We start from the raw sequence: 15,223 nt of genomic DNA on the forward strand, positions 1-15,223 counted from the left end.
TCGACCCCGGAAGGACCACGCTCAACGGCGCGGGTATATAAATTATGTATTTTGTCACGTTTCTCCGTACAAATATATACATGGTTTGAGTATTACGCGATGCCGCGTTTAAGTACTACGTCCTTCTTGCGCGTAAATAAAATTGCAAACGGTACGAAAGATGTATAAAAAGAATACTCTAAAGAAACGTGGAATGTATACATTGCACAATAGTGGAGCTAAGAGGTAAGGTACAAAGGAATGATTACTTTAAGTACGAGAGCGATCAAAGGGCTGCGTAGCAAATCCATTCGAAGATACTCTTTACCTAGGTCTACGAGTTCGGTACACCGTACGTAATTATACTCCCCACTCTTTCCCCCTGAATTAATTTACAATTGAGAAGCTCTACAATCCGCGTTCTTTACTCGAGGATAGTTTTGCTACGAAGCCTTTCGATTAAACGAGCTAGAGATCATCTTTCCCGGGTGTCCAGTCTGCGCGATTGCCGTTAGTCGGTCACTTCTAACTAAAACGTATCACTGGAAACCTGTGTACCGCTACGCGCGATGATCGGCAATCGCTGATGAGCCCGGTCGTCGCTTAAATCCAAGTGCTCGAGCTAAATCATTCGAAATGGGGTTCGAAATGATCCGAATCGAAATTACGATGTGGGCGTTACGTCAACAGGCACTCGCACATGCACGCTAATCATTGTGGCTTTAAGTACAGTCATGGCCACTGCTTAAAATATACGTATTCCTAAATGTACTAAAGGTCTTTCGATTCGCTGCATGTTAATGACTATCCTAGAACGTTACTTTGTACGGTAGTTGCTTGCAATTCGGAGATTGTCAGACGGACGTTTCGGCGTTAGTATCCTTCCTGCAAGGAGATCGTACCGATAACGATAAGTGGAATAAAATAATGATCGACTTACCGAGAATGGCATGCAACCGCGTGGTTCGATTTTATTCGATTTTTTTCGATTTCATTCGATTGTACGGGGGGTGAAGACGAGCGGAGCTTACCTCCTCGCTGGAAGCCAAGCACCAGGGCAAGCACAGATCACGAGAAAGACATTGTTAGTTAAGAACGGTCCGTCACCTCCTTCGGAAGAGCGAAGCTGGTCAGGTGCCACGACCCGCTTATAGCTTATTCCTCATCAGGCTTCCGGGCAAACGCCGGGAAACGTCTCGCACGAGAATCGTAGAAAATTCCTTTCCTACTCACTCTGTTTCCGTGATGGTTTGCTCGTACGACGGTTGCTGCTGCCTTAGTGCCGCTAATTCATTGCTGTGTTGCAGATCGTGCGTCAACGAGCTCGAGAGTATCCTGCCGCTCAGGGGAAGGATGTACTCGGGGGAGTCCTCCAAAACGGTGGGAGTGACCTTGCCCCTCTTCAGGCTCCCGTACCGTTCGGAGCCGCTCAGATTGTCCTGCCGAGATCCGTGGAGACTCTGCCCTCTCTTCAGGCTCCCGTACCTCTCGGAGCCGCTGAGGTTCTCGTGGTTCGAGTGCTGGGAATGGTGGCTCATGCTCGAGGCCAGGATTCGGGAGGACATGGAGAGCATGTACGGGGTGGGGGAGACGGTGTGGTCCTCCTCGGCAGTATAGGGGAACAGATACTTCTCCCCGAGGTGGTGGAGCTTCTCTTCGCCCTCGGAGTAATTCTCGTCGGTCTGGTTCTTCTGGGGCGAGTTCATGTCCGGATAAGGCAGGGGGTTTGGACTCGAAGTCTTGTTCGACGCCATCTCGTTGTCGGACACGGTGCCGCCCGACCATTGGCTCCCTCGGGCGTCAACTGCGTTCAATTTCAACTCGTTAACGCGGAGGTAAAGATATGAGCGATGGACGGTCTCCGTTTACTCTAGCCTACCATTGGATGGCAGGTACGCTTCCGGCAGCTGCGAGCTCCACCTAGGCGCGTAGATAGGCTTTATGTTCGGAAAGAGCTCCGTGTTCGAGCAAAGTATGTTCAGGTGGTCGGCAGGATTGTCGTGGATATTCGGCAGGTAGCTGTGCGAGACCGGCTGCTGCACCGAGACGCCCATGTTTTTGTGCGACCTGGAGGTGACGTCCTCGTCGTCCGAGCTGTGCGAGCTGGCCAGGTCCAAGCTTCTTCCCCCGCCTTCTCCCTGGGATCCGTCCGAGTCCGATTCGGAGTCTCTTCGCTGACCCCGAGGCTCGTTGGCATCTACGACGGACAGAGGATACTTTAGCCGTCCGAGCGACGCGACTCTCCTCGATGCCGTACCTTGTCTGGCGTGCAAGACCGAGTGGTGATTCCTGGACGACAGGTAAGGGTCGCGATCGCTGTTGTAATTGCTGGTCGACGTCGAGGTGTGTCTCAAGTGAGCGTCGCTTCTGTACGGACTCGAGCCCGTCTTGTTGGTGCTACGCGAGGTCGTGCTGCTCGTGGAGACGCCCACGTGGACCCTTCTGCACATGGATTCGGCCCCGCTGTACGCCGAGGAGTACGCCAAAGCGGACCGCTAAACGGAAAGGTTGCGTTAACGTCTTACTCGCGGCGCGGGGTCGATTCCGTGAGAACCCTGACTTACCGAATGCCCGTTGACGTTTTGACTGCTGCTGCCGTTACCCATGCTGCCCTCCAGCAGCGGCGACTTTTTGCCCATGCACTTAAGTAGGCTCAGGTACAAGTTTCTTCTCACTCTGCCGTTTACGAAGCAGTAGCCGATCAGACTAAAAGCCGCGTGAGCGACGACGGACACGCTGAGCAAGTAGGACAACGTCGGCGAGTTCTCGGACGCCCCGAGGACTGCCAAGGCCCAGGTCGTCCCAAGCAGCGGTAAAGATGCAACGGACAGCCACAGTAACGTCCGCAAGTTGCCAAAGCCCATTATGTGTTCCTGAAGAGTGAAGGCCGCGCGCACCGACATCACCAGGATGCAGAGGTTTACCAGAACGGCCGCGCAGACGGGACCTATCAGGGCCCAGACGACGGTCTCGTATATCGAGAGCCAGCAGCTGAAAGGAACGATCCACCGGGTGAAGAGCGAGCGAATCTTGCGGTACCTTCGAGTGGCGAAATAAAATGCTTCTTACAAGTAGAAATTGCCGTACTGGTCGGCTCGGACGCCGATGGTCAACCCGACGATGACGGCAGGCATGCCATAGCCCATGGTGTAATAGAACCTCATCTGCCCGTGATTGACGTCTCTCATCTCGGTCAGCATTCGGTAGAGATGAACCGAGTCGACCAGGGCCCAGGCAAATGAGCTGAGCCAGGCGTAGTGCAGACCGATCGCGGTCAGCTTGCAGGGGAACTCGTTGGAAACCAGCGGATTTCTGGCCTTCAGGGCGACGAGATACAGCGTCTCCGCCAAGAAGACGCAGAAAACGAGATTCTTGTGGATGCTGTTCGAGTTCGTCCCGCCTCCGCGGATTAAAGCCAGGATGAGCAGAGCCGACAAGAGCAGGGGCAAGGCCAGCATGAACGCGCTATAGCTGGTGACGTCTTCCAGAAGAGAGGGCTCCGGAACGTATTCGAGGTCCAGGACGTCGGTGAGGACCGCGAACGTTGACAACTGGAGACAGGAGCAGTTCACGATGGAACCCGCGATCGAGGACGCGTCTTCGACTTCGGTGGTACAGCCCATGCGACTCCATTCGCCGATCCTGAGAAAAATCGGGGACATTCGTCGGTCTCGTCCGCGGATAACGGAGAAGGGGCTCCGACTTACCCTCTGGCTGTGCTCCAGTGCACGCACTGCGGATTCGTCCTAGTCTTGAGGCGATCCTCCGCGTTGAGCCACAGCCGTATCTGAACGGGCGATTGCAAAGGAATTCCCGTGATGGACTCGTAGCCACTTTCCGTTGGAACCAGGACCGACACCGTCAAGACGGGAGACCCTACGGCGACCTCGACCCCCCATCGCCCTGCCACGGAATCGTCAAATCTGAAATAAAAACGTCGCGATAACGATAGACGACCCGCCGCGAAGGTGAATCCGATTTTTTAATCAATTTCTCTTTACCGTCTAGGAAGCAGGGCACCCAATTCCCTGTATTGCACGTAGCTCAAAACGGCCTTTTGATTATTTAGACTGTTCTTCGCGTTGAGTTCTCCCTGCGCCAGGGGTTTGATCCCGAGGAGGCTCAATGGCACCTGAATCCTGGAATAGGGGTCGAACCTCTTCGGGTCGGCCATGTAGTTGTTGTACTTGGGGAACCCGATGGAAGGTCCCAGATGGACGGGCGAGGTCAAGAAGGCCGAGGTGTCCGGTAGAATGACCTTCTGGTCCGCCTCGGACGGCCTGGCCGTGGAAAGGGTGGGATCTTCCTTGTACTCCGTGGCTTCGTAGCCGAAGAGGCTTTCCGAGGTCACCACGTCCAGGCCGAGTACTGAAACGAAATCGATAAATTCCTCGAGCCTCCTGCCGCGTCCACCCAGCGTCCACCCAGCATTGTGATTTTAGAATAAACCAGGAAGATTCGTACCGACGTTCGCGTCGACGACCTCGAAGGGGCTGGTGAAGGTGTCGTGCTGCGTGGCGGCGAGCGTCTTAAGGTAATTGGCCATCGCCCCGAGGACGACGTCCGGACCGTCCTTGGTCAGCGCCTCGATCCTGTTCCAGTTTTTCAGGTGCGCCGCCCTCAGGACGGCGCTTGCCACGCCGACCAGGTGGGAAACGTAGTCCTTGTCCTGACTATGGGTGAGGTTCAGCCCGGCGAGGCTCTCCTCGTACTCGAGGAGCGCCGTGAGCAGAGATTCGGCCACCAACAGGTCGGCCCCGTACATGGACTTGGTGACGTTGACCGCTCGGTGCAGGTCGGCGGCCATCTTCATCGCGACGTACGTATTGACGGTCAGCTCCTCGTCCTCCAGCGCGGCGAGCTGATGGCGGAGTTCCACGAAGCCCTCGGAGGTGCAGTTGAACGGGTCGGGGTCCTGCCATCCGCCGAGTTTGTCGTCGCAGGACCTGGAGGCCCTCCCCTCGGCGGTCGCGGGGCAGTCCTCGACGGCCAGGGTCCCGAACTTGGTCCGGGGCCACCACAGTCCCTCCGAGAAGGACTTGGGACACCCGTCGTAGACGACCTCGCAGCCCCTCAGAGTGACCTCCGCGTACGGGTTGGGGCAGTCGGTGCAGGACCTCCCGATGACTCCCGTCCTGCACCTGCACTGCCCGGTCTCGGAATCGCACCTGGGCCCGAAGCTCCCGGTGGCGTAGCACTCGCAGGGGATACACTCCTTTTCACCTGGAGGTTGGTAATGGTTCTCCTTGCAGTAGCACTCGCCGGTCGTCTTGTTGCAGACGGGGTCGTACCCCCTGGACTCGTCGCAGTGGCAGGGCCCGCAGACGGGGGAGCCCCACCAGGTCGCGGGGCAGGGCTGCTCGGCCCGGATCTCGCAGTACTCGCCCGAGTACTCCTCCGAGGGGCACTCGCAGACGTACCCCTTCGCCGCGGAGCCGTCCTCGACGCAGGTGCCCGCCTCGCTGCAGGGACTCAGATCGCAGACGGGCCGGCAGTCGCGACCCACCCTGCCGGGTAGACACTCGCACCTGCTGGACTCCCACCCTGTGAGGCAGGTCGTGGTCTCGGGGCAGTCGGCGTCGCACTCCTCGTCGGTCTCGCAGCCCACCCCGACGTTCTCCTGCACGGTGGGTCTCTGAAGGACGCTCTGATTGGTCCCAATCCGGATGTCCTGCACGCACCCGTCGAAGGAGGGCAAATCGCCCGCCAGGGGCTGGTCCGGCCCGCCCACGAGGATCCTGCCCACATAGAGCCCCTGGAGCTTTGCGGGCAGCGGGGAGACCAGCGGCCTGCTCCTGTAGTCCAGATCCAGAGCCGCGTGGCCGCTCCGCCAGGACACCTCCACCCTGTGCCACTCCCCGTCGGCGACGCCGGTCCCGGAGCGGATGACCTCGACCCCGTCCAGGGACGCCACCACTCTGCCCTCGTCCAAGGCCAGAGTCGCCGTGCCGTTCTGTCCGATTTGCACGCTCATCAGGAAGGCGCTTTCCCTCCTGGTGCGGAGACTCAGGGCCGTCACCCAAGGCAGCTGGATGGGCCTGAGGAGGGGGTTGAATCCGAGGAGCCCGTCCCCACGGAACCGCCAGGGCTTCTCCACCTCCTCGGCGCAGGTGGGGCCGGCAAAGCCCTCCCGGCACTCGCAGACGTACCCCGACCAGACCTCCCGACAACCTCCGTCATTCCGGCAGGGCGCCGAGGCGCAGAAGGGCCTCTTCTCGGGACAGCCTGCGGCGGTCCCGTTGTCGGCCACGAAGGAGTTCAGGTCCACGAACTCGTGGTCGACGCGCAGATCGCCGATGCACCCCACGAAGTCCCTGTTCTCGATCTGAAAGGTCGTGGGGATGGCCGGCAGGCCGCCGAGTTGCAGGGGCCCCGTCAGGTCGAGGAAACGAAGGCAGGACTCCGTGACGAGACCGCACCGGGGCTCCAGGACTCGCTCGCTCCTCCCCGCGCAGGCCCACTTCCGGCCGAGGCGGTCGCCGTACTTGAGGGCCAGGGCGACGTCGCAGTCGTCCAGGGCGATCGTGACCGTCCGGTTGACGTAGGACACCTCCACCGAGTGCCATCGGCCGTCGGAGACTCCCCCGGGGACGCCGGCGCTCACCTCGGTGACCTCGTCTCCCAGCGAGAAGCTGAACCGCACCCGGGAGTCGACGATCTCCAGGGCGACAAAGTCGTGCCGCTCGTTGTATCTCCCGTTGTACAGCAGCACCCCATCCGTGGCCTCCGTGGCGAACCGGAGCCGCAGGTGCAGTCGGTACCTCTGCCTCAGGGAGGGGAACGTCAGGAAGGTGGAGGGCCCGAAGCTCCGGGCTCTGAGCTCGCAGAGGGGGGTCGCGTCCTCCTTGGAGGGAACCGGGCAAGCCTCGCAGAGGAAGCCGCCGTCGGTCCGGGTCAGGCACTGGGAGCCGCCCTTGCACCAGTTCGGAGCGCAGGTGTCCTCGGCCAGAGAAACCTCGCACTCTGGCCCGGTGAAGGACTCGCCGCAGGCGCAGGTGTAGCCGCCCTCTCTCCGGTGGCAGGTGCCTCCGTTCTTGCAGGGATTCGAGTAGCACAGATTCACCTCGGTGTCGCAGAGGAACGCCTCCAGACTCCCGGTGAACCCCCGGGGGCAGTCGCAGGCGAACGTAGTGACCGGGTAGATGGGTCGGAAGAGCACGGTGTCGCTGCTGGCGAAGCCGGACGCGTTCCCGAACTTGAGGACCGTCACGCACTCCTCGAAGTTCAGGCAGGGCTCCCGGACGCACAGGTTGTCGTCGAACGGGAGGACCGTCACTGTGGCGAGCCGCGCCAGGATTCCGCGGTTCAGGTACACCCTCTCCTGCAGGAACTGCGGGCTGTAGAACTCGTCGGCGGTCCCGGGCTCGACTCTGCGCGCAGAGAAACTCACGTTCAGGATCTTGCCGTGCACGTCGGCGTCCTCCTGGACGTTGAAGACGAAGACGTTTTCCCGGGGACAGGGGATTATGGCCGCGAGCCCGTCCAGAAAGTAGCCCAGCAGAGGACTCAGGAAGGCCTCGACCGTCATGTCGTCCAGCCTGACGGTGATGGAGTTGAGGAGCATCTCGTCGGTGATCAGCCGGACCGAGAGGGTCATCGTGGCCTTGGCCTCGTTGACGCCGTCCGTCACGGAGACATCCATGGTGGCGATGCGAGGAACGTTGGTGTTGAGCTGGGGCGACAGGCTGATCTCCCCGGAGGTCCTGTTCAGGGTCACGAGGTTGGCGTTATTCCCGGCCAGGATGGAGTACACCAGCTTGTCCGTCACGTCGGCGTCGAAGGCCGGGATCCTGCCAATGGGCCCATTGGGGAAGAAGTCCTTGAAGTTGTTGAAGATGATCCGGAAATCCTTGAGGACCGGCGCGTTGTCGTTGACGTCCGTCACCAGGACCTGGACCAGGACGTCAGACCTGAGGGGCGGAGAGGCGGCTCGCACGTACAGCTCGAACCTCTTCTTCGGCGATTCGTAGTCCAGCTCCTCGAGGGTGACGAGCTCCGCGCGGTCGGCTCCGGGCCTGGTGTTCAGGGCAAAGCCGTTGGCGTCCTCCCCGCCGATGACGGAGTACTGCACCACAGCGTTCGGCCCCTCGTCGGGGTCGTGGGCGTAGATCTCGCCCACGGTGGAGCCCACCGGGGAGTTCTCGGCGATGTACAGGATTATCTTGTCGCTCTCGAAGGCCGGGGGCGAATCGTTGACGTCCTCGATCTTGACGACGATCGGGACGACGGAGGACAGGCAAGGAGAGCCCCGGTCGACGGCCACGGCCTTCAGGACGTACCTGGCGACGGACTCTCGGTCCAGGGGTTTGGACGTGCGGACCACGCCGGTCGTGGGGTCGATCGCGAAGGAGGCATCCCCGTCGTCCTCGAGGGCGTACCTCACCCGCCCGTTCAGGCCCACGTCGGCGTCGCTGGCGGCGACCCGGAGCACGCTTGTGCCCACCAGAGCGTCCTCGGGGACCGAGCCCTGGTACTGGGGGGCTTCGAAAACGGGCGCGTTGTCGTTGACGTCGGTCACGGAGATCTCCACGTCGGTCGTGTCCGAGAGGGGCGGCACCCCTCCGTCCCTAGCCGTGACGGTCAGTAGATAGCCCGAGACCTGCTCGCGGTCCAGGGTCCTGGTCGTGGTGACGGCCCCCGTCTGGGGGTTGATAGCGAACTCCGGGGCCTCCTGGTCGACGGTGTCCGTCCCCAGGACGTAAGTCACCTGAGCGTTCTGCCCGACGTCCGAGTCCGTGGCGCTCACCACCAGGACGGTCGTGCCCACGGGGGCGTCCTCGAAGACGGAGACCGAATACGGGGCGTTCTCGAAGACGGGGGCAAAGTTGTTGGCGTCCGTCACGTTAACGTAGACGAGCGCAGTGTCGGTTCGGCCCCCGGAGTCGGAGGCGGTGACGGTGAGGACAAACCGCTTCTCCTGCTTGTAGTCCAGGGGCTGGGCCACGGTGACGAGGCCCCTTCCGTTCTGGGAGGTGACGGAGAAACGGCCCCGGGTGTTGCCGGCCGTCAGCTCGTAGTGGATCCTCGCGTCCTCGTCGGGGTCGGTGGCGGTGACGGAGGCCACCGGCGTCCCCGGTGGGTCGTCCTCGGACACCACGGCCTCGTAGTTCTTGGGCTCGAAGAAGGGGTCGTTGTCGTTGACGTCGGTGATGGTCAGGACGACGGTCGCGCTGGCGGCCCTCGGGGGCTCCCCGGCGTCGCTGGCGATCACAGTGAACTGGTACTTGGAGCATCGCTCCCGATCCAGCTGCTCGGTGGTATAGATCCACCCGGTCTCCGCGTTGACGGACACCGGGAAATGCTCCGTGGAGGCTCCGGAGAGGTCCCGGGCACCGATGGAGTACTCGATCCGCGCGTTGGCGCCCTCGTCCGCGTCGTAGGCCTGTACCTTCAGCACCGCGTACCCCACCGGGACCCCCTCGGACACCGCCTCCTGGAAGAGGCTGGTGTAAAACCTCGGGGCGTTGTCGTTGACGTCCTTGACGTGCACCAGCAGCTGCGTCGTGTTGGATCTGGCCGGAACCCCCCCGTCCTGGGCCCGGACGACGATTCTGTAGCTCCTGGCGGACTCGTAGTCCAGGGGCTTGACGAGGGCAACATCGCCGCTCAGAGAGTCGATGGAGAAGGTGTTCTGCGTGTTCCCGCCGATGATGGCGTATCGCAGAGCGGCGTTGTTCCCGCTGTCCGCGTCGGTGGCTCGGATTCTGGCGACGATGGGGTTGCTCGTGTAGTCCAGGTCCTCGGGAACGGAGACCGAGTACGTGCGCTCGGAGAATTGGGGATAGTTGTCGTTGTCGTCTAGGACTCGCACCACGAGGGTCGTCGTAGCGGTCTTACGGACCGACGGGGGAGTCGCCAGGTCCGACGCCCCGAGGACGACCGTGTACACCTCTGTCTTCTCGCGGTCGAGGGAGGTCCTGGTGGTGACCACACCCGACCGAGGATCCACCCTAAAGGTGGAGGAGTCCTCCGTCAGGGAGGTCGTGCCTCCGCCGGACGTGGACGCGATCGAGTACTCGACCTCGGCGTTCCTCCCGGCGTCCTGGTCCGTGGCCTTGACGGCGACGACCGTGGACCCCGCGGGCACGCCTTCCCTGACGGACGCCTCGTACTCGGGCCACTCGAAGACGGGAGCGTGGTCGTTGGTGTCCAAGACGTTGACCTGCAGGGTGGTGGTCCCGGTTCTCGGGGGGAACGAGTCGTCCACGGCCAGCACCCGGAAATAGTGGACCTCCAGGTTTTCCCTGTCCAGCCGGGCCCTGGTCGTGACTCTCCCGGTGACGGGGTCCAGCTGGAAGAGGGCCTGCGACCGGGCGTCCAGGAGGGAGCTCATGGAGTAGCGGACGGCGCCCCCCTCGGGATCCCTCGCCCGGACGACGGCCACCGACGCTCCCGCGTCCCTCTCCTCCTCCACCGCCGCCACGTAGAGCGCCTGCTCGAAGAACGGCGACTGGTTCCGCAGCTCCCTGCGCACCCTTCTCCCCAGGTCGGTGTCGTCCAGCTGTCGATGGTGAAAGACGATCTTGAGCCGGTGTTCCGCGTCGGCCAGGTGCGTCGAGCCGCAGCGCAGGTGCATGGACACCGAGACCTTCCAGAGCGGGTCCACGAGGCACTGTTCCGAGGCGGACACCAGGTCGCCGGCCACTCCCTCGACCAGGAACCGGGGATCGGCGACGCCCCCCCACCTGGTCTCGCAGTCCCTCAACGCCGTGTGGGGCAGGAAGTCCCTCAGGGCCGCCACCAGCTGGGACGTCCGCAGGCATATCTCGGAGAACCGCTCGGTGCTGGGCATCGCGTAGGAGGCCAGGGTCTCGGCCACCCAACCCCTGGTGGCCGCCAGGTCCTGGTTCTCGCCCCCGCAGCCCGCTACCAGAACCCTCAGTGGCAGGCTGTAGTAGTCCACGGTCGGTCTGCCCAGCCGCGAGCTCGTCGAGTCGATGTAGAAGGTGAAGATCCGGGGATACTGGAGCCCGTCGCAGCTCAGGCTCCGAGACAGGGTCACCCGGCCGGTGTGCGGATGCACCTTGAGCAGCTTCCGGGCGAACCAGGCGGTCCGCTCGCTGGAGGCCTCGTACCTCCGGCGCCCGCCCAGCCGCACCCCCGCCTCGAAGACGACGCTTCCCGGCGGCAGACTCGAGGGCAACACCGCCAGGTAGCCCGAGGCCAGCGAGGTCAGCCCCAGCAGGCACAGAACCACCCACGGTGCCCTCGCCATGTCATCGGCCGCACCCGGAGGGTGCCTCTACGTCCTCCTCGCGGCGGCCGTGTCGTTCCGCGCCGCCCTCGCTCGCGACCCGTGGCGTCCTCCGTTCCGCATCGTCGCCGTCCTGAAACGAACGACCCTTCGTTATTCTCTGGGTATTCTCGATCGCATCGCCCGTGCCGACGTCGACGTTCCGCCCGGAATCCCTGAAAATTCGGACATACCCCCGACGTTCGCGGGCGATTCGCCCCATCCTCGACTCCGTCGTCCGATCGTCGATACCGGCATCGATATTTCCCGTAAGTAAGACGAGAAGCTCGCGATATTCCTAGCCGGAGGCGCGGCGAGTAGGTAAAAAGGGGCCCCGCGAGAGGCGATACGCGCCTATCCCGTATACCGTTGAGTCCGGGGCGATCCGATTCCGGTGTCGTTGCACCGACCGGGAGCCCGGCGAGCATCTCTCGAGCGGCGGCTCTCCTCCTTTTGTCTCCGAGAGGCTCCTCCTCGGGCGAGTCCGCGTCTAGTTCGCCGCAGGAACGCGGCCGAGCCGTCCCGCAGGTAGGACCGGAGCCGATCCCCCAAGGGCATCGGCCAATCGGCCCGCGGGTTAAGGGGTTGCCGGCATCGTTCCCGAGGCGCCGGGGATTTGCGTCTCGATTCCTCGGGACGGAGAAAAGTTCCCGAGAAAAATGTTTCTCCCCGCGGTCTTCCGCATGACACGCGTTGGAGACGCTTTCGCCCGTTAGCCCAAACTCTCCAGTCGATCGGGAGGGGGATAAGGCAGGCGGCCAGTTTAGGAAATTGGGACCGACCCGGCGCCGCCGACGAGGGCAAGGGCCGGTATCGTCCTTCGGCGGGGCACCTGCCTCCCGGCCCGTCTCGACGCCAGGAGTCCCCCGACAAAGGCGGCGTTACTTCGATAACCGCTATCATAAAACGCGACTACCGAAGAACCGTAACCGCGGTCTATAAAACATCCCATTACCCCGCGCGTCGTCTTCGAGTCAACCGAGCGGCGGGGAGTTTGCATAATTCGTCCCCGCGTAACCCAATTTCCGCGGAGGCTGGGGGTAACGATTCGTGGGAAGTCCTCGGAAAATCCTTGGGAAATCGTGGATTTTGGTGCTCGAAATGCTGGAAATCGTTGGAAATCACCGAAAAACTATGACAGTTTTAGGGCCGAACGTCGTTTGTCCCCGACGCGCAACGTTTCGAATCAAAGGCAATCGATTCTCAAAGAAGGAAATCGTTTTTGCCGAATTCCAAGTGAACAGTCCCTCGGTGTGTAGGCTTCGATTTGGCTCCCCACGTTTTGATCCAACGTTCGGGTCTCGGTAAACCTAGAAAAGTTTCGGAACCGTGGAAGAGACGGCAGAAGGCGATCCAAGATGGCGGCGCGCCTCCTCGAGGCTTCGCAGGGTTCGCAGGATCTCCGGCCGCGAGGGACCCGCCGTTTTCGGAGGGCGAAGGAGAACCCTCGCTCGCGAAACTATTAATTACGCGAAAGGGAGCACTCCTTAGGAATCCGGCCCTACCGAACATCCGAGCCGGCTCGCTCGGTTTTCGTAGGCCTTCCTCCCCGGTTCCTTCTCCGGCCCGCCGAAGGTTAGGTTAGGTTACGAGAGACGATCGTAACGGTCAGGGCCGGAGAGAGCTACGGACGACTCCCTTTATCTTTTCCATTCGCGCCTCGTCCATCCACGGGTCTTTTCCCTCCTTTTTCAGCCAAACGATCGGCGATCGTGCAGAAAACGAGGCTCCGCGCGGAGAACGAGATCGCGAAACCACTCGAGTCGGTCGATCGGCCTCGGCGGGCCGCACGCGGCCAGACGCGAAAATCGACCAACCCAGAACTAGCTTGACGATTCCGCCGCGGATGAGTCGGATCGGAGCTCTTCACGGAAGATCGCCCGATTTTATGGGGACCCGTCCCGGCCAGCCTTTAAACGGGTTTCGGGCGCGCACGTTCCTCGGCCGCTCGGCGACTTCTTAAGACCGGCGTTATCCCCGTGGACCCGGAAATCCGAAAATCCTTAACGGCTCAATCCAGCGAGTGGATGCCTAAGTCTTGGCTCCACTCGCAGCCCAGGGTTCCCCGTAAATTATTCCCGGTTTTATCTCGATCGACTTTCACGCCGATATACGCCATTAAGGCCCTCCCATAACTGTCCGAGTCCTACGAGTTCATTTCGAGTGCTCGACGATACCGGGAAACGTCCGGTGATATTTCAGGGTCTTGGTTGCGCAACGGGGTGAAACTCGGACGTTTGCATCAACCATTGGTCGCGAGGAAAAATGTTCCGACCCTCGACCCTCGTTTGAGCGTTTCTTCCAAGAGTATCGATCGGGGGGGAAAAGTGTCGTATACCTATTTGTAGATTCGCCGTTTTTGCAGGATCACTCGGATACGTCGAAACGTATGGGGACCACAAACGTAGGAGCGGAAGAATAAGAACTCATCTCGGCGAGGGTGAGTGACTCATGTATCGCAGCTTCGAGCAGGCCGGGCGTCGGGACGCCTGCCGTCCAAATATCGATTTGCGGACTCGGCGAAGGGGCGCTCCGTTCCGGCCCTCGTGTCCTGTCGTGTCCCGAGCCGAGTGTCTGAATTTTTACAACCCCCGCGATTTATTCTACCGGAAGGCCCTCGCCCTTCCGGGCTGCTACGCTTTTCCCCCAATTAATGCATTTCTGGGCAACGAGCGATTTACCCGCCCTTGCATATTCCCCGAGAATCCGCCTTTCGGTGATAATAAAATTGGGCTTCATCCCCAAATCGGGGAGAAGATTGAAATCGACGGTTCGACAACGGCAAGGGGAGTCTCGGTGCACGATCCACGACGGCGTTAAAAAATTCAGCTACATCGTTCGACTCCTGTACGCCTCGTGCGCGCGCAAAACGCGTGAAAGTGAGGACTTCCTCGTTTTTCGCCCTTGCTAATTTAATCCAATCCGGGAATGCTTTTCCTCGGCCCCGGCGTGTTCGAGAAAGGGCACTCTTCGACCCCGTTTCCATGAATTTTCCATTTGTACCGAGGATCAATAATTTGTATTTTTCAGACCACATCCCGAACGCGATAAAATTTTCAAATGAAATCGGCCCCCTCTAAAAATAATTCACGGTAGCTCGATGCTCCTTCTCTCCGTTGCCGGCGCGCAAAGAGCAACAAGCGGCAAACGAGGGGGCGAAAACGTACAATTTTCAAAGCTTCGTCGGATGTCGCCGAGACCTCGGGGCACCCTCGGGTGCGTGGTCGCGTTCCTCGCCGAGGAATTTGGGAATCGTTTAAACTCGCGCCCGCGTCCTCGTGCGTGAGCGAAATGCGCGAGGACGGGACTGGCTCGCGTTCCGTCCTCCTCTTTTTAACCCGCGAACAGTCGTTACCTCGATTCCAGTTAAAAGTCGACTGGGAGGAGCGAGTCCGACTCGCGTGCCGTGGGTACGTCTTCGCCGTATAATCCTGCTTATCGGAATTATAATATTGCTTTCGCGTTTTACGCCGCATTCCCGACTACTTGAATTTCATCCGAGGGACAAGGTTTATCGAGGCGATCCTTGCTCGCTGTTATAACATGAATAATGTATGGAATAATAACGTCGTGGCGAGAATCGGCTGCTTAAATTAAAATAGTAATTCGCGTCCGCGCTCGAACGGCTTCCGTAACAAATGAATTCGGAATCGAAGAGACAACGAACGCCCCGGTCTCGGGCATCGATGTCTCGCAGCCTCCTCGCGCCAAAATCGCGACTCCACCCGCCACGTTTTTATTCCTCGAATCGTTGCACCGCGATTAATGGCGATTTTTAAATTGAATATCGCACAGCGGAGGTAGGGTATAGGTCTCGAAAGCGCCTCCGGCGTCGGTGGGAAAATATGCCTCTTTAACGGGAAACCGAGGCATGTCGCGGACCCCGGATGAGCTATTAAAAAATATGTGAGAACGGGCGTGCGCGCGAGCACGTCGGTCGTTCGGAAATTCTAGAAGAGACGCCCGGTGGCACGTCCCGTCGATTAATAAATGGATTTTCCCGGGTGAAAC

General features: G+C 60.6%; 1 protein-coding gene across 1 annotated transcript; it reads right to left on the reverse strand.

Annotated features, from left to right (window-relative positions):
* Positions 1–28: 28 nt before the first annotated feature.
* On the reverse strand, positions 29–11,194 carry LOC105704061 (protocadherin-like wing polarity protein stan). The gene is made up of 9 exons (XM_012432944.1): positions 4,444–11,194; positions 3,981–4,347; positions 3,687–3,902; positions 3,049–3,621; positions 2,544–2,970; positions 2,237–2,474; positions 1,859–2,176; positions 1,213–1,783; positions 29–864 (listed from the first exon to the last, which is right to left on the reverse strand). The coding sequence occupies exons 1-9, from the start codon at positions 11,192–11,194 to the stop codon at positions 834–836; spliced, it is 9,492 nt and encodes a 3,163-aa protein (XP_012288367.1). The 3' UTR covers positions 29–833.
* Between the last annotated feature and the right edge of the window lie 4,029 nt (positions 11,195–15,223).

This window comes from Orussus abietinus, unplaced genomic scaffold, assembly GCF_000612105.2.
Source record: "Orussus abietinus isolate OABI.00-Male unplaced genomic scaffold, Oabi_2.0 scaffold11, whole genome shotgun sequence".
Lineage (NCBI taxonomy): Eukaryota > Metazoa > Arthropoda > Insecta > Hymenoptera > Orussidae > Orussus > Orussus abietinus.